A 19,427-nucleotide genomic window follows, 5' to 3' on the forward strand; every position below is an offset into this window, starting at 1 on the left:
GACCTCACAAACTTGCACTGGAACTAAGACAAGAATGCAGGTCAGACAAGAATGGAGTTCAGTCCATTCAGGATCAAATCTGAGGAGAAACAGTGTGATGGACGTATATTTTATCTCCCTCATAAATAAAATGCCAATGGATTATATTTTATGTTTTGCGTACCCCTAAGCAATATGATAGTTAATGTAAACGTTTTAGATTAAGGCAATTTGGTGTTTGAGATTTTACTCTATCATTAAACACAAATTTAATGTAATTTCTGTCCTTCATCATTTACACAATGGGGATAGACATACCAACATCCCCAATTTGTCCTGAAGAACAGCTGAAATTATGTATTTGGTGCTACAGAAAGTAGGTGCTAAACTTTTGTTATGGGTAGCTATTATTTTATTATAACATTGCTTTGTTTTCCTGTTTTGTAGTCTCAACTTGAAAATGTTAACTTGCTATTTTTCATTCTGATATTTCATTTTTCTTCTGCTCATAAAGTACAGCATGGTAGATTCCAACAGTATTAAGACATCTGTGTATCATCAGTAGTGATGTTGTACAGTAAAGTGACTTTTAAAAAGCACATTAAAAATACTAGATTTGAAGTGACTTTATTTTGTGGAGGAATTCATCAAATCCATTTTATCTAAACTGTTTACCCTGACCATTTGACTTGGCTTTGAAGAAGGATTTTTTAAAAGTAAAACAAATCACTTAAAGGTTATTCAAACAGCTGTGCCTTGAATTTTTTGAATAAGTTGAATCTATATTTATAGTGAGAAAAATAGTAATGTTTTCCAGTTGGTTTCAGCTGTCATTAAGTGAAACAAGGTTGATAGAGGTAGGGCCTCTCTTATCCCTTGCATTGTATCAAGGTACTTTGTTTGGAAAACTTTATTTTTTTTTCTGCTCATAATTTATATACAGTGAACAGTATTTTAATATAAGAAATGCAAATTTAGGTGTTAAGATGTCATGCTGCTGCTGCTGCTGCTAAGTCGCTTCAGTCGTGTCCGACTCTGTGCGACCCCATAGACAGCAGCCCACCAGGCTCCGCCATCCCTGGGATTCTCCAGGCAAGAATACTGGAGTGGGTTGCCATTTCCTTCTCCAGTGCATGAAAGTGAAAAGTGAAAGTGAAGTCGCTCAGTCGTGTCCGACTCTTAGCGACCCCATGGACTGTAGCCTACCAGGCTCCTCTGTCCATGGGATTTTCCAGGCAAGAGTACTGGAGTGGGGTGCCATTGCCTTCTACGTAAGATGTCATAGGAAGCTGTAAATGTACCATGATTATAGTGGAAAAACAGTAGGTTCACATACTTAAGATTTTATTATTATTATTTTTTTTGCAGGATGAGTAAGAGATACTTACAGAAAGCAACAAAAGGAAAACTGCTAATAATAATATTTATTGTAACCTTGTGGGGGAAAGTTGTATCCAGTGCAAACCATCATAAAGGTAAGCTCTTCTCATTTCTTCCTTGCTGTCTGTGGAAGGAAACTCTCTTTAACACAGACTATTGTGTTCTGCCTTTACTGGTGAGTTACTTTTAGTAAATATGGGTCTGCCCATTGCAGTTCATTTCAAGTGAAGATGCAGAGAGACTTATTCGTAATATGGCTTTGATAGGGAATGGATGAGTATTAAAATATTTCCAAGATTGCTGTCACTTCTGCAAATAATATTCAAAGAGTATGGAATCATGAATTTGCTTTCTCACCATTTCCATTTTTAAGAGGTTAAAATGTTGAGTTGACAGGCAACAAAGATGAGTTTCAATGTGCAATTATCCAATAATGAAAGCATCTTTAATGATATTTATCTTAATAATATGTATACATGTGAATTTCATTTCAGTACTTTTTGTAGGTCATATTTCTTCATGCCAGAGTATATCTTTGGCCACTATTTGGGTTTTACTGCTAGTATGATATTAAGCAGGCTCAATCCTGCCATGAAACAGGGGGAGGGAGGATATTTGTTTTATATATGTGTGTTAAGCTTGATAGCTCAAAATTATGCCTCTTTCTGTTCTCTTTCCTGAGCATGAGACTCAGCATAGTGAATAAATACCTTTTCCCAAATGAATTAAAATGGGCTGTTCCTGGACTGTTCCTACCATAATTAAGTATTCATAACCTGAAAAGTCAATTTAGATTTGTCTGTGAAATATGATTTTACAATGTAGTTCTTTTTCCTCTGTAAAGTCCACAGATCAGCACTTACTTTCTTATTTTCGGTTAGAGTTAAGACTGCCTTGAATTTTGTAACACTTAAAATAGTTACACATGTGCATTTAATTAGCATTACATGGAAGAAGTATGCCAGGGAGGGGAAAGAGGTGGTGTGAACACTTATAAACACTTACAAATCTTTCCACCCTGTGTTTAAAACCAAAAAAATGTCATCTTTCAAAATATGAATTTTATAAAAAGTTTTGTCATATTTCACAATCCTGTTTTTGCCCCACTGTGCATGTTTTCTTCTTTTCCTTAGTATAGCACACAGATCCACAAATAAAACTTTAAATTTTTAAAATAAGGGTTACTGGTACAATATTAAAAAGATGTTAAGGAGGATGTTATTCACATGCCTCCAAATTGGCTACAGTGAACCAAACTGAAGAATAATGCAGCCTTAAATTCTTGTTCAGTCACTCAGTCCTGTCCAACTCTTTGAGAGCCCATGGACTACAGCATGCCAGGCTTCCCTGTCCTTCACTATCTCCTGGAGATTGCTCAAACTCATGTCAGTTGAGTCGGTGATGCCATCCAACCATCTCGTCCTCTGTCGTCCTCTTCTCTGGCCTTCAATCTTTCCCACTATCAGGGTCTTTTCTATTGAGTCAGCTCTTCCCATCAGGTGGCCAAAGTATTGGAGCTTCAGCTTCAGCGTTCGTCCTTCCGATGAATATTCAGGATTGATTTCCTTTAGGATTGACTGGTTTGATTTCCTTGCAGTCCAAGGGACTCTCAAGAGTCTTCTCTAGCACTATAGTTCACAAGTATCGATTTCTTTGGTGCTCAGCCTTCTTTATGGACCAACTGTCACATTCATACATGACTACTGAAAAAACCATAGTTTTGACTATATGGACCTTTTTTAGCTAAGTAATGTCTCTGCTTTTTAATATGCTGTATAAGTTGGTCATACTTTTTCTTCCAAGGAGCAAGCATCTTTTAATTTCATGGCTGCAATCATCATCTGCAGTGATTTTGGAGCCCAAGAAAATAAAGCCTCTCACTGTTTCCATTGTTTTCCTGTCTATTTGCCATGAAGTGATGGGACCAGATGCCATGATCTTAGGTTTTTGACTGTTGAGTTTTAAGCCAGCTCTTATATGCTCCTCTTTCACCTTCATCAAGAGGATCTTTAGTTCTTCTTCACTTTCTGTCATAAGGGTGTTATCATCTGCCTCTCTGAGGTTGTTGATATTTCCTCCCTGCAATCTTGATTCCAACTTGCGCTTCATCCAGCCGGTATTTTGCATAATGTACTCTGCACGTAAGTTAAATAAACAGGGTGACTATATACAACCTTGACGTACTCCTTTTCCAATTTTGAACTAGTCCTTTGTTCCATGTCTAGTTATAACTGCAGGCTTCAATACTCACCTTTTAGAAAGGGGCTAACTGCTGGGGTCAGGTCCTCTGATTTTGACTTCACTCGAGAAGACACATCATCGATATAGTCCCCATGGATGGTCATCCCAGTGCACCTTCCCAGTCTATAAAAATAGAATTGAGAGAAATGGGAGAGATTCATAGTAATTGTGAGTATCAGTCCAGCAGAACAAGAGTTCATGATAAAGATGTTTTCTCATCTCCAAAGCCAAGTGGTGGGGTCTCTAAGAGAATCAATCCTAAGGAGTGCTCCATAGTGAATACTGCATACAATTTTTAGAGCCGCTTTTAAGAACTTTTAAGTTGTGCTGTGTTCTGTGCTAACCTCAAAACAAAGATCTTTTCTTACTTTTTGCCCCCCCTCCCCAGAAAAAGGATATTTCTTGAACATATGAGATTGTACATTGACTCAGAAAACCTACTCAAAGTGCCAAACCCAGTACAGTATAGAAATGACTTTTGGGTTGTTTTGCTGATCCGTTTCCACCCTACAAAGAATATTTTGGAGTAAGAATTTAGGATAAATTTCTCTTCCTCTTTCTCTTTCCCCTTTTCCTTTCTTTCTTCCTTTTATATTTTCCATGCAAATGTTCCTTTTGTTTAAACTATTTTACATCTAATAAGTAATATTAGATTAGCAATATTAATAATTTACATATTATTTGACACATACATAATATTTTAATTAATGTGCATAATATTTAGGACATATTCGTAAAAGAACACAAGTGTGCTCACCACCCAACTGAGACATGTAATATTTCTTATTCTCTTGAACATGTCTTCCACTCTAATTTCATTTCTTTGCCTTCTTACCCAAGATAATCACTATTCTAAATTTTGTGTTTATAATTCCTTTGCTTTTATTTATAATTTTACCATGTATTTGTGTATATCCAAATGGCATGCTGCTGAATTTTGTTATTGATTTACATAATAGTATTATACTGTGTTCTTCTGTAATTTGCTATTTTGCCCAACAGTATATTTGTGACATTCATTATATTTGATGGTAAGTACCTGTGGTTAATATTATTATTATTTAATGTTACTCTGTATTTTGTTGGGCTTCCCAGGTAGCTCAGCTGGTAAGAATCCTCCTGCAATGCAGGAGACCCCAGTTTGATTCCTGGGTTGGGAAGTTCCCCTGGAAAAGGATAGGCTACCCACTCCAGTATTCTTGGGCTTCCCTAGTGGCTCAGTTGAAGCATTTGCCTGCAATACAAGAGATCTGAGTTTGATCCCTGGGTTGGCAAGATCCTCTGCAGAAGGGCATGGCAGTCCACTTCAGTGTTCTTACTGGGATAATCCCCGTGGATAGAGGAACCTGGTGGTTACAGTTCATACATGAACATTTTGTGTTCTTCTTGTCGTTATGAACTAAGTTTCTACGAATATTCTTGTATTTCTTTCCTGTTGCACATGTGCAAGAGTGTCTCAAGGGCACATTCCAATGAGCAAAATTCTAGGTCATGGGGCATTGCATGTCTTCAAGTCTTGCCAGATTTTGTCAAATGGGTTTTCAAAGTAGTACTAAGAAAGTTTTTCAATTATTTCTTGTTATTGAGGTGTAGTTGATTTATAATACTAGATTAGTTTCTGGTATATAACACAGTGAGTCAAAATTTTTATGGATTATATTCCATTTAACGTTATTATGAAGTGTTAGCTACATTCCCTGTTCTATACACTATATCTTTATGGCTTACTTTATACATAATATTTTGTGTCTCTTAATCCCCAACCCTTATTTTTCCCCTCCTCATTTCCTCTCCCCACTATTAATCACTAATTTGTTCTCTATAGCTAAGAGGTTGTTTCTGTTTTACCATATTCATTTGTTTATTTTAATAACATACAATGTTTATATTTCTCTCTCTGACATATTTCGCTTTCGATGAAAGCACAATATCCTCCACATCAATCCATGCTGTTGCAAATGGCACAATTTCACCCTTTTTTATGGCTCAGTAGTGTTCCATTGTGTATACATACCACATCTTCTTTATACATTCATCTCTTTATGGATATTTAGGTTGCTTTCATATCTTGCCCGTTGTAAACAATGCTGCAATGAACATTCAGGAGCATGTATTCTTTCAAATTATTGTTTTCTCTAGCTATATTGGTTAAATACCCTGGAGTGGAATGGCTACATCATATGATAGATCTATTTTCCCATTTTGGGGGGAGATTCCATCCTGTTTTCCATAGTGGTTCACCAATTTACATTCCCCTTCCCACCAACAGTGTACAAAGGTTTTTTTTTTCTCCACATCCTTGTGAACATTTATTATTTGTGATTATTCTTATGATAGCCATTTTGACAGGTGTGAGGTGGTATCTCATTGTGATTTCAATTTGCATATCCATGATGATTAGTGATGTTCATCTTTTCATATGCCTCTTGGCCGTCTGTGTGTTTTCCTTCAGAAAAATGTCTATTCACTTATGCCCATTTTTTAATCAAATTGTATTTTTTTGAGTTGTATGAGCTGTTTATATATTTTGAATATTAACTCCTTATCTATCATATCATTTGCAAATGTTTTTTCCCATGTAGTAGGTTGTCTTTAGTTCTCTTGATGGCTTCCTTTGCTGTGCAAAACCTTTTAGGTTTAATTAGGTCCCATTTGTTTATTTTTGATTTTGTTTCCATTGCTCTTTAAGAGAGATTTGGAAATATATTGATATGATTTATCAATATTCCAATAGGCAGAGTATTCTGCCTATGTTTCCTTCTAGGAGCTTTACAGTTTAAGATCTTGCATTTAGTCTTTGATCCATTTTGAGTTTATTTTTATATATGATGTGAGAAAAATTTCTAATTCTGTTCCTTTACTTGTAGCTGTCCAGTTTTCCCTCCACTTATTGAAGAGACTAGTTTTTCTCTGTTACTTACGCTTGCCTCTTTTGTCATAGATTAGTGACCATAAGGTGCATGGGTTTATTTCTGGGCTCTTTATTCTGTTCTATTGATATATGTCTGTTTTTGTGCCAGTACCATCCTAATTTGATGGCTATAGTTTTGTTGCATAGTCTTAAATCAGGAAGTGTGACACCTCTAGTTTTGTTCTTATTCAAGATTCCTTTGGCTATTCAGAGCCTTTGTGTTTCAATACAAATTTTAGAATTATTCATTCTAGTTGTATAAACAAAAAATCAAAACACCCAGAAGCACACTCCTCTCTTCTCATCTAAACTATATACTCTTGAGATTCCCTCTAAGAAGGCTGCCTAGGTCCTCGTGTTGTGGCAGATTGACTATGTAGGCAGTCTGGTGGGTTTTGTTGGCTCCTGGCCCAGATGATTACCAGACCCTGCCTTGCTAGTGGGGCCTGATCAGGAGGCAGCTGACTGCAGAACCCCAGGATGCCCTGAGGCTGATGTTAGCTCACTGGTGGTTGGAATCAGAGTCCAGAAGACTCTGCGACTCTTGTACCCACTACTGGTGAATGAATCCAAATCTTGGAGTTAGTGCCAGACTACTGGCAGGTAGAGAGATCAGTTCTAGAGTCTGGCTTCAGGGTCCAAGGATCCCAGAGGTGGTGTCAGATCACTGGTGGACAGGGGTCTGGTTCTTGACACAATTGTGTATGTGGTCCATGGTGTTTTGAAGCTTGTGTTGGCCTGCTAGTTGCAGAGCTGGGTCCCCACTGGTCCCAGGGTAGGGTTTGGCCTGATGTGGTGAACTAGGTCCTCAGGCTGAAGAATTGTGATTTTCTTACATCTGCTGTCTGCCCCATCATGGATTAGGCTGGTCTAGAGGTTTGTGCAGGCTTCCTGGTGGGAGGGGCTGATGCTGGCCTACTGGTAGGTGGGGCTGGGTCTTGGCCCTTTGGTACTGTGGACTCAGTAAGTGCTGAGTCTAGAGGTGGCTGTGAACTCAGGGAGTTTTTAGGTAGTCTGTTTGCTGATGTGTGGGGCTGTGTTCCCAACCAGTTAGTTGTTTGGCCTGAGATTTCCAGCGCTGGAACAACAGAGGATAAGATGGTTGGATGGCATCACCAGCTCAATGAACATGTGTTTGAGCAAGCTCCAGGAGTTGGTGATGGACAGGGAAGCCTGGTGTGCTGCAGTCCATGGGGTCGCAAAGAATTGGACATGGCTGAGTGAGTGAACTGAACTGAACTTCCAGTACTGATGTCTACAAGCTGTTGGGTGGGGCCAGGTCTTGGCATTAATAAGCCAGAGGGAGGATCCCATGATGGCAGCTGCCAGCAGCAGTGTCCATGTGGTAGAAAGCTCCCATATGTGACTACTGTTAATGTCTATGTCCCAAGGGTGAATTGCAGCCAGTCCTTGCCTCTCCAGGCAACTCTGCTAGGTCTACCTCAGGCTCCTATCAAATTACCACTTCTGCACTGGGTGCCAGAACATGTGGGAGTTTGTGTGGGCTCTTTAAGAGTGAAGTCTCTATCTCCCACAGACCACATGGCTTTCATCATAGGCTAGGTTTAGGGCAAAGGAGACCTGTTTGCTTATTTTCATTTTTTATTTTGAGATAATTAGTAAGAAATCTGTCTCTGATCCAGAGCACTTTGTGTGAGCATTCAAGGTGAAAGTAATACAGATGAATGTTAAAAATCCAACAGCTCTATTCTAAGAGCTTTGTAGATACTAACTCTCTTAATCCGTATGACAGTCTATAAGGTAGGTACTATTATTGAACCTATTATATAGATCAGAAACTGTGGGAAAGAAAAGTTAAATAATTTCACCCAAGTTGCCTAACTAGTTACTGTTGGGAGAAGAAATCAAATCTAGGAAGTCTCATTCCATGTGACATGATAAATATCTGGTAGTGAATTTCTTTGTATTATTTGGGATTTAGTTAAATTCCTGAATCTGTGGATTGGTGTCTTTCATGACCTTTGAAAGAATTTCATATATTATGTCTTGAGATATTCCTTCTGTATCTCTACTGAGCTAGAACTATGGTTAGATGTATGTCGGCTTCCCCTCACTGTTCTGCATGCATTTCAATCTGTTATATTTTACACCTTCAAGTCTTTCTGTGCTATATTCTGTGGTATTAATTCAAATATTTTTTTTCTTACCAAACTAATTATGTGTTCTCTTCGGTCTAATCTGCTCTTTCATGTATTTATTGAGTCTTAATTTCATCTATTACATGCTACTAAAACTCTTTTTTCTTACAAACTGGCTTGGCTCTTGATATATTTTGTTCTTTATTTGCTTAGTTTATATTTCTTTTTATACATTATATATCAAATGTCACACATATATAAAATTTGATGCTTCTATTTTATGAAATTTTTGCGATTTCCTCCTCATGACTCTCAATCATAGTACTTTATTTTAGGGTTTTGTGATTTTAAAATTTTGTGAGCTAATGTTTATTGGAATCATATTTGTGAGAGTTTTTAAGGCCTATATTTAGAATTCGTTCTTCTAGAGTTGATTTGCGTATGCCATGTGTCTTAGGTAAGCTTCTCTAAAACCAGAGCCAAGTCAGGAATTCTTATTTATGTGATTTATGGAAAGAATACTCTCAGGAGATGGAGAGCAAGTGTAGCAGGATAGAGTTGGAGACAAAAGTTGAGCATAAATAGGGTCTCAGCTGGAGAATAGCCTGGTCAAGTCCTTCAGGTGGCTCAAAAACATACATTGCTCCACAGAGTTGATCCCTCCTTGAGGTGAGATAAAGAGCCTCTTCTACACTTGTGTCCATTTGGCACTGACTGTTGACATATTAAACACGGTAGGGAGTAACCCTCCTGGGGAAGTAGCTTCTCTTTAGCAGATGGTAGAGCTCTAAACAAGGGAGGGGCTGTGAACTGTAATCTCCTACCATACACAGCAAGTGTGGGTAAGGTGCACTGATGATAAAAAGGATCTTGGTGATGAACCAACAGCTACATATCACTGCAGTGCGCTTCTTTTACCCCTCAGATCTGCTTGCTTCTTATTTAAACTTACTGTGTTCAAGCAAAGCCTATCAAAGATTCTAGTTGGTTACAATTTCCAAGAACACTTACTTGAGGAGGAATTGTGGGGCCATCACTAATGCAGTTGATACCAAGGCCTTAGCTGATACTCATTATCTGCCCACTTCCCTAACCATTAGATTTATCTCCTTCCTATTCAGCTAGAAGGCTTACCTTAATGATTTACCCAGACCTCACAGCTGAGGGTTCTAAGCTCTGTGTTATCATGCTCTTAATTCTAGGGTTGTTGTACTTACAAACTTAAAAATTTATAGCTGTAACTGGGCATTGGGGTTGCCAAGAAATACCTCAGTGGACCATTTGAGAGCCTAAGCTATTTTCTTCTGTCCTGGTACATAGCAACTACCCTCTTCCTTGTGACCATTGAGGTCATTAAACTCATCACTATTTAACTCTCTTTTTTTTCTTGCTCATCTATGGGGCTGTTGTTGTTTTTCAGTTGCTCAGTTGTGTCTGTCTCTTTGCAACCCCATGAACTGCAGCACACCAGGCCTCTCTGCCCTTCACCATCTCCCAGAGTTTGCCCAAGTTCATGTCCATTGAATCGCTGATGCCATTCAGCCATCTCATCCTCTGTCACCTTCTTCTCCTTCTGCCTTCAATCTTTCCCAGCACCAGAGTTTTTTCCAATGAGTTAGCTGTTCGCATCAGGTGGCCAAAGTTTTGGAGCTTCAGCATCAGTCCTTCCAATGAGTATTCAGGGTTGGTTTCCTTCAGGATCTACTGGTTTGATCTTCTTGCAGTCCAAGGGACTCTCGAGAGTCCTATAAGGTGCTGAGTAGGAGCAACTGAAGCTGTATGTTTAGTAGGACTCTTATTGTTTCCCCTTGTACACACTTTCCCTTTCTGGGAACCAGGGTTGCTAGACTCATGGAATCTGTTAGTAGTTTTCACAGGAATATTTTAGACTGAATAATTCTGATGGAAAATTTGTTTTACTCAATAGTTTTCAAGTACCCACAATAAGGACTGAGAATATAGCGGTACATATAAGAGGCAAAAATTTTGTACTTGTGGAGTTTTTGTCTTAGAGGTAGGAAGATAGAATAAAAAGGAAAACAGTTTTATAGTATAAATGCTATGGAAAAAAGAAAGGAAGAAAGCGGTATGAGAATTGTTCAAGAGGGATTGTAGTTTTAAATAAGGTTTTGGGTAAGACCTAAAGTGTCCAGTGGAACTAGCCATGAAAATATCTGAAGGAAGGATGTTCCAGGCAAAACAGTAAGTAAGAATGAATGTTTTCAAATAAGACCATGCCTGGAGAATGAGGAGTAGCAAGGCTGCTGTGCGTAGAGCAGAGGATGTAAGGAAGAGAGTGGTAAGAAATGAGATCATTACAGAACAGGTAATTGTAGGAGATGACGCAACAAAATAAATAGCTCTTCTAAATACCAGTGCAATAGCACTGTGTTCTCAAGAGCAGCCAATTGGCGAATAGTTTTACTTTGTTTTTTGAACACAATGTAGAAACACTGTAGAAATCTAGAGCATTTGTATTTCAAAAATGAGATATCTAAAAATCAGAAAATGTCATCACCTGCTTAATAAAGTCTTCTGAGCTTTGAGCACTAAAAGTCCCTCACACACAAATCTCCACAGATATTCTGTCCTAAATTCTCACAGTTGTTTTAGGCTGGGCATTTTGGGAAGGGTGTAGTGATTAACTCAGAGCATTGTGACAGCCAATCAAAAAGTATAAGCAGTATTTCCCCTTGGAAGAAATTACATTAGGTATAGCTTCCGATAGTGGAGATCAGAGAGGAAATATTTAGTTTAGGATGCCAAGTTCCCAATAGAAAAGCATAATCATTAATCTTAGAAGACTGCTTTCTTGTCTTTTCTTCCTTTACCCATCATATCCAAACTAAATCTAGATAGAAGGAATCATCATTGAATGTTTGAGTTGGAAAGTAATCTGTATTTAGTGTGAGATATACACAGATGAGAATTAAACACACACACATTTTTTTAAAGTTCATTTGATTATATGTTATCCTTCAGTGTCATATTAGGTGATTACTAATCTGAGTTGGAACTTTTGCTTAAATGAAATTTTTTCAGAAAAAAGTTAAGCTGTGATTTTCAGCCTACAGCCTACATGAGAGAGCAGCCATTTAGTTTTTTTTCTTTTTCTTGATTTATTTGTTGGTTCATTTGATAGTTTATTCATTTCTCCAACCAGTTACCCAGTAAACAATATATATATTTTTTCATTAAAACAAAATTTAATTCCAAAACAATAAATATTTACTAATGACAGTACTTTGGCCACCTGACACTAAAAGCTGACTCACTGGAAAAGACCCTGATTGGGAAAGGTTGAAGGCAAGAGGAGAAGGGGGCAACAGAGGACAAGATTTTTGGATAGCATCACTGCCTCAATACATATGAGTTTGATCAAGCTCTGGGAGATAGTGAAGGACAGGGAAGCCTGGCATGCTGTAGTCCATGGGGTCACAAAGAGTTGGACACAACTGAGTGACTGAACAACAACAATAATTGACATTGAAAAAATATAGATAAGTAAAATGGCAGAAATAAAAGTCATTCATAATTTAATGTTCCAAAATAACCACTGTTACCCTTTCAAAAACAGTATAAAATGTTGTGACCTCCTTTTCTCACTTTGAAATATACAAAATACATATGAGTATTCGTTAAGTGTTGGGTTTTAGGTCAGGTTCTGGAGGTTAATAAGTGACCAGCTTGGTCCATGCTCTGTGGAACTTACAAAATAGTTGGTGTGAAAAACATTAATTTGATAATTGAGCAAATAGATATTTAATTATAAATTGTATTAAAGTATTTAGAGATATTCAGGATAAGAGTATATAAAGTACAAATGGGTGGAAGGCAATCAGGAAAGTCTTTTCTAGGGAACAGACATTTGTATTAAGGTCTAAATGGAGACTAGGAGCTGGCATCCAGATAGGATCAGTAGCTTGTGCAAAGGTGCTAAAACATGAAGGAAGAGAATGCTTTGGAGCAAAAACAAGATCACTGTGTCTCAGGAGGATGGTGTGTGCAGTTAAACAGGGGATGTGGCTGGAGCAGATCCTTTGGGGTCATATTTAGTTAAAATTGTTTGATCTAATTTAGCTAGGATTTTACTATGTTCTCTTGTGCTGGTTTGCAGTTGACAATGATGTACACCAAAATTTAAGAACCCTGATTTATAATTCATAGTGTTTCAAGGGCCTTGTTTATGAGAACAATTAGATTAAAGGCCTAAGAGAAAGAAAAATGGCCATAACATCAACTGACTCTACTTTCGACTTTTAACAATACATTTTATTATTTATTTTATTAAATTTTCAAAGTAATGCATGTTTATTTGAGAAGCTTTGTTAAGAAAGAAAAATATCAAGAAGAGAAATCTAATTACCCATAATTTGTGCACATAGAATTAATTAGATGGCATGTGGGCATATTTTCATCTGATTTCATTTATAAATGCGTTAAGCATATTTGAGAGCATTCTGTTCATTCGTTATTTATTTGTACATTTATTGACGTGGATAGGTGAGAGACTATGCGGCTCTGGGCTGGCGGTGTTGTTATTGTTTAGTCACTGAGTCATGCCCAACTCTTTTGTGACCATGGTCTTGGTGATTCTAATTTAAATGATGTAGATAAAATTGCTGTTTTCCTGGAGTTTACCCTTTTATATCCTGATTTTTCTCCTCTTTTTAATATTAAGATATCTCTTGTATACAGAATAGTGCACAAAACACATATGTACACTCAAAATAACACTTATAATGATAGCAATTGTGTAAAATACAGGACAGTAAATAAAATATTACCAGTCCCCCAAAGTTCCTTATCCCTCTTCCTGATTACAACCCTTTGCCCACAGAGGTACCCCTCCTTGACTTCTTATGCCTAACTATAGAGGATTATTTTGTCTGTTTTTTAATTTTGTTAAATTGGGATCCTATGTTAGGCATTTTTTAAAGTGTTATTTACTTCTTCCCTCAACATTTTTTTTTTTTCTTTGAGATTCATCCATATTGTGACATATGACTCCATTGTTTGAGAAGAATGTGATGCATTTATCTTTTACTGTGATGGGCATATAGGTTTTTCCAGTCATTGGCTGTTATAGCCAATGATGCTGTGGACATTATTGTACATGCACTTTGGTTCACAGGTGCACAATTTGCCCCAAGTATATTTTTCTGAATAAAACTCTACGGGCCATATATGATAAGTACATATTCAAATTTATCTATTTCCCCACTTAGTAGTATAATTAGCAATAAATGCTAAATTAGAAGACAACTGCTTCTTGGTGGGAAAGCTGTGACAAACCTAGACACTGTTAAAAAGCAAAGACATCACTTTTGCCAACAAAGGTCCATATAGTCAAGGCTATGGTCTTTCCAGTAGTCATGTACAGATGTGAGAGCTAGACAATAAATAAGGTAGAGCACCAAAGAATTGATGCTTTCAAACTGTGGTATTGGAGAAGACTCTTGAGAGTCCCTTGGAAAGCAAGGAGATCAAACCAGTCAATTGTTGTTTTTTTTTTTTTTTTTTAATTTATGTATTTATTTTAATTGGAGGCTAATTACTTTACAATATTGTAGTGGCTTTTGCCATACATTGACATGAATCAGCCATGGGTGTACATGTGTCCCCCATCCTGAATCTCCCTCCCACCTCCTTCCCATCGCATCCCTCAGGGTCGTCTCAGTGCACCAGCCCTGAGCGCCATGTCTCATGCACTGAACCTGGACCGGTGATCTCTTTCACGTATGGTAATATACATGTTTCAAAGCTATTCTCTCAAATCATCCCACCCTCGCCTTCTCCCACAGAGTCCAAAAGTCTGTTCTTTATATCTGTGTCTCTTTTGCTGTCTCGCATATAGGGTCATTGTTACCATCTTTCTAAATTCCATATATATGCCTTAATGTACTGTATTGGTGTTTTTCTTTCTGACTTATTTCACTTTGGATAATAGGCTCCAGTTTCATCCACCTCATCAGAACTGATTCAAATGCATTCTTTTTAATGGCTGAGTAATATTCTATTGTGTACCACAGCTTTCTTATCCATTCGTCTGTCAATGGACATCTAGGTTGCTTCCACGTCCTAGCTATGGTAAACAGTCCTGCGATGAACATTGGGGTACACGTGTCTCTTTCAATTCTGGTTTCCTCAGTGTGTATATCCAGCAGTGGTATTGCTGGGTCATACGGCAATTCTATTTCCAGTTTTTTAAGCAATCTCCACACTGTTCTCCATAGTGGCTGTACTAGTTTGCATTCCCACCAACAGTGTAAGAGGATTCCCTTTTCTCTGCACCCTCTCCAGCATTTATTGTTTGTAGACTTTTTGATAGCAGCCATTCTGACTGGCATGAGATGGTACCTCATTGTGGTTTTGATTTGCATTTCTCTGATAATGAGTGATGTTGAACATCTTTTCATGTGTTTGTTAGCCATCTGTATGTCTTCTTTGGAGAAATGTCTGTTTAGTTCTTTGGCCCATTTTTTGATTGGGTTGTTTATTTTTCTGGAATTGAGCTACAGGAGCTGCTTGTATATTTTTGAGATTAATTCTTTGTCAGTTGCTTCTTTTGCTATTATTTTCTCCCATTCTGAAGGCTGTCTTTTCACCTTGCTTATAGTTTCCTTCATTGTGCAAAAGCTTTTAAGTTTAATTAGGTCCCATTTGTTTATTTTTTCTTTTATTTCCATTACTCTGGGAGGTGAGTCATAGAGGATCCTGCTGTGATTTATGTCAGAGAGTGTTTTGCCTATGTTTTCCTCTAGCAGTTTTATAGTTTCTGATCTTACGTTTAGGTCTTTAATCCATTTTGAGTTTATTTTTGTGTATGGTGTTAGAAAGTGTTCTAGTTTTATTCTTTTACAAGTGGTTGACCAGTTTTCCCAGCACCACTTGTTAAAGAGATTGTCTTTTTTCCATTGTATATTCTTGCTTCCTTTGTCAAAGATAAGGTGTCTGTAGGTGCGTGGATTTATCTCTGGGCTTTCTATTTTGTTCCATTGATCTATATTTCTGTATTTGTGCCAGTACCATACTGTCTTAATGACTTTAGCTTTGTAGCATAGCCTGAAGTCAGGCAGGTTGAGTCCTCCAGTTCCATTCTTCTTTCTCAAGATTGCTTTGGCTATTCGAGGTTTTTTGTATTTCCATACAAATTGTGAAATTATTTGTTCTAGTTCTCTGAAAAATACCATTGGTAGCTTGATAGGGATTGCATTGAATCTATAGATTGCTTTGGGTATTATACTCATTTTCACTATATTGATTCTTCCGATCCATGATCACGGTATATTTCTGCATCTATTTGTGTCATCTTTGATTTCTTTCATCAGTGTTTTATACTTTTCTATATATAGGTCTTTTGTTTCTTTAGGTAGATTTATTCCTAAGTATTTTATTCTTTTCGTTGCAATGGTGAATGGAATTGTTTCCTTAATTTCTCTTTCTGTTTTCTCATTGTTAGTGTATAGGAATGCAAGGGATTTCTGTGTGTTAATTTTATATCCTGCAACTTTACTATATTCATTGATTAGCTCTAGTAACTTTCTGGTGGTGTCTTTAGGGATTTCTATGTATAGGATCATGTCATCTGCAAACAGTGAGAGTTTTGCTTCTTCGTTTCCAATCTGGATTCCTTTTATTTCTTTTTCTTCTCTGATTGCTGTGGCTAAAACTTCCAAAACTATGTTGAATAGTAGTGGTAAGAGTGGGCCCCCTTGTCTTGTTCCTGACTTTAGGGGAAATGCTTTCAATTTTTCACCACTGAGGATAATGTTTGCTGTGGGTTTGTCATATATGGCTTTTATTATGTGGAGGTATGTTCTTTCTATGCGTGCTTTCTGGAGAGTTTTTGTCATAAACAGATGTTGAATTTTTTTCAAAGGCTTTTTCTGCATCTATTGAGATAATCATATGATTTTTAATCTTTCAATTTGTTAATGTGATGTATCACATTGATTGATTTGTGAATATTGAAGAATCCTTGCATCCCTGGGATAAAGCCCACTTGATCATGATGTATGATCTTTTTAATATGTTGTTGGATTCTGTTTTCTAGAATTTTGTTAAGGATTTTTGCATCTATGTTCATCAGTGATATTGTCCTGTAGCTTTCTTTTTTTCTGGCATCTTTTTCTGGTTTTGGTATTAGGGTGATGGTGGCCTCATAGAATGAGTTTGGCAGTTTACCTTCCTCTGCAATTTTCTGAAAGAGTTTGCGTAGGATAGATGTTAGTTCATCTCTAAATTTTTGGTAGAATTCACCTGTGAAACCATCTCAAACCAGTCAATTTTAAAGGAAATAAACCCTGAATACTCTTTGGAAGGACTGATGCTGAAGCTCCAATACTTTGACCACCTAATGCAAACAGCTGACTCATTATAAAAGAACTTGATGCTGGGAAAGATTGAAGGCAGAAGATGGCGACAGAGAATGAGATAGTTGAATGGCATTACTGATTCAATGGACATGAACTTGGTCAAACTCTGGGAGATGGTGAGGGACATGGAAGCCTGGTGTGTTGTAGTCCATAAGAGTAGCAAAGAGTCAGACACAACTTGGTGACTGAACATGACTGAACAGCAACAAAATAGTAACAAATGATGTGTATTTATTTATATATCTAAAGTGAAAGTGAAAGTTGCTCAGTCGTGTCTGACTCTTTGTCTAGTCCATGGAATTCTCCAGGCCAGAATACTGGAGTGGGTAGCCTTTCCGTTCTCCAGGGGATCTTCCCAAACCAGGGATAGAACCCAGGACTCCCACATTGCAGGCAAATTATTTACCAGCTGAGCCACAAGGGAAACCCAAGAATACTGGAGTGGGTAGCCTATCCTGTCTCCAGGGGGGATCTTCCTGACCCAGGAATTGAACCAGGGTCTCTTGCTTGCAGGTGGATTCTTTACCAACTGAGCTATCAGTGAAGCCCTTATATATCTAAATATATACCTAGATATATTTTTTATATATCTAAAACTATCCATAAAAACATTTTTTAATTGGGACATGAAAAAACATTGTAATAATGTACCCTAAATTACATAAGAAAATCTTTGTTGTGAGATTTCTTTGGGACTGTTTTGTTTGTTAATACTAATATAAAAACATTTGTGTGAGAATTTTTATTTATATTTGATATTAATATTAATTAGTTATCAATTAAATTTTATTAATGCATTTTGTCCATTTTAAATTTACTTGCATAGTCAACACAAGTGAGAACTTTTGAGGTGAAAAAGAATGAAATGATTAGGTTTGTCTCATTTAGCATTCACTCAGTAAGAAGGAAATCACAGTAAGTGGTTTAAAATAAGGAAATGATTACAACGGTGTTGAAAGTGTTAGAGAATGAAACAGGGAATTGTGATGTTACTATCCAGACATTAGTCTACAGAAAGCTATAACTGTCCATAGGGATGGGAGAGCAAAAAGAAAAACCGAGTTACTCAGTGAAGTGAAAGTCTCTCAGTCGTGTCTGACTCTTTGTGACCCCATGGACTATACAACTATATAGTCCATGGAATTCTCCAGGCCAAAATGCTGTAGTGGGTAGCTGTTCCCTTCTCTACCTCAGACCAGAATACTGGAGTGGGTAGCCGTTGCCTTCTCCAGGGGATCTTCCCAACCCAGGGATCGAACCCAGGTCTTCCACACTTCAGGCAGAGTCTTTACCTGTTGAGCCACCAGGGAAGCCCAGAGTTACCCAGAGCTCCAGCTTATAGTGTTTGTTGCTGAGGCTGCTGAAGCACTGCAGGTGCTTTGGGAATCACTTCCATTGCTTCTAAGCTGGAAGCCTGAAACCAATTCTCTCACAAGATTCCAAGAGCCCATGGGTGTCCAGTGCTGCTAGACTCAGCAAATGCTGCTGAAGTCAACAGACATTCACACAATCTCCCTTAGCATTTCTGAAGCCAGAAGTAGGAGTGAAAATTGGACTCCCTCTTTCTTATGAGTGCCTTCCTCCAAGAAGCAGACTCCAGGACAGAATTCAATGTGCATGATTGTTTATTGTGGGGAATACTTTTGAAGTATAAAGAAGGAGGGGGCAGGAGTAGATGGGGTGAGTCTTCAGACCAGGAGGAAAGCTTGACACCTGTGAAAGAAGAGAAAGAAGGAAGGAGGCTTGAGTAGGAAGAACCCTAAACTTCAGCACAGTTTTGAAAATGTCTTGGCCAGGCCAGTTCTGAGTTGAAGCAAAGGCTGCCCATTGGAAGGAGTCCCATAATGGGCTGTTGTGTCACTGCCTGCTTGCTGCCCAAATAAAGTGTGGCCTTGACAGGATCCTACCATAGATCCACAGGTGGAGTTACTGGAGGCCATCACTCAACTATGTTCTTTGCAGTGGGTACTTTTGAGGGAGAGCTAAGCATACATCTTTGTGGCTGCCACACTGCCGTGTGCAGAATCTAACCAGAAGCCAGCTGGCAAGAAAGTCTGAGGAATCTAGTATTTAAGTTTTCAGCCCACTTCAATACAGACAGGAATACAGAAAGATGTATGTTGAAAGAAAATGACAAGTAGCTGCTGCCAGAAGTATTTATACATTTTGTCGAATTACCTTTTATTCCTTCACAGAGGTATATAAAACTTTGCTTCTCACCAGTCTGAAAATATTGGATACAAATAAATATCTTTGTTAAGGTAGAAGGTCCTGACATAGTCTTTTATTCATATTTTAATTTATATTTTTCAATTAATGGATAGTTAATATTTTAATTATTTTCACTTTCTAATATTTGAGTTATTCATTGATTCCTTTGACAGTTTAATATTTCTTTCACTGACATTTGAAAACCTTAGATAACTTTTAAACTTTGGT

General features: G+C 37.6%; 1 protein-coding gene across 1 annotated transcript in view; it reads left to right on the forward strand.

Moving 5' to 3' along the window:
• The window catches only part of TAFA2 (TAFA chemokine like family member 2), a 555,274-nt gene that overhangs the window by 386,067 nt on the left and 149,780 nt on the right, over window positions 1-19,427 (forward strand). The window contains exon 2 of the mRNA XM_081588950.1: window positions 1,348-1,454. Coding sequence (XP_081445076.1) covers window positions 1,349-1,454 — 106 coding nt within the window. The 5' untranslated portion in view covers window position 1,348. The remainder of the gene's footprint in view (window positions 1-1,347; window positions 1,455-19,427) is intronic.

This window comes from Giraffa tippelskirchi, chromosome 4 (assembly GCF_054371585.1).
Source record: "Giraffa tippelskirchi isolate mGirTip1 chromosome 4, T2T-mGirTip1v1.2.pri, whole genome shotgun sequence".
NCBI classification, from domain to species: Eukaryota; Metazoa; Chordata; class Mammalia; order Artiodactyla; family Giraffidae; genus Giraffa; species Giraffa tippelskirchi.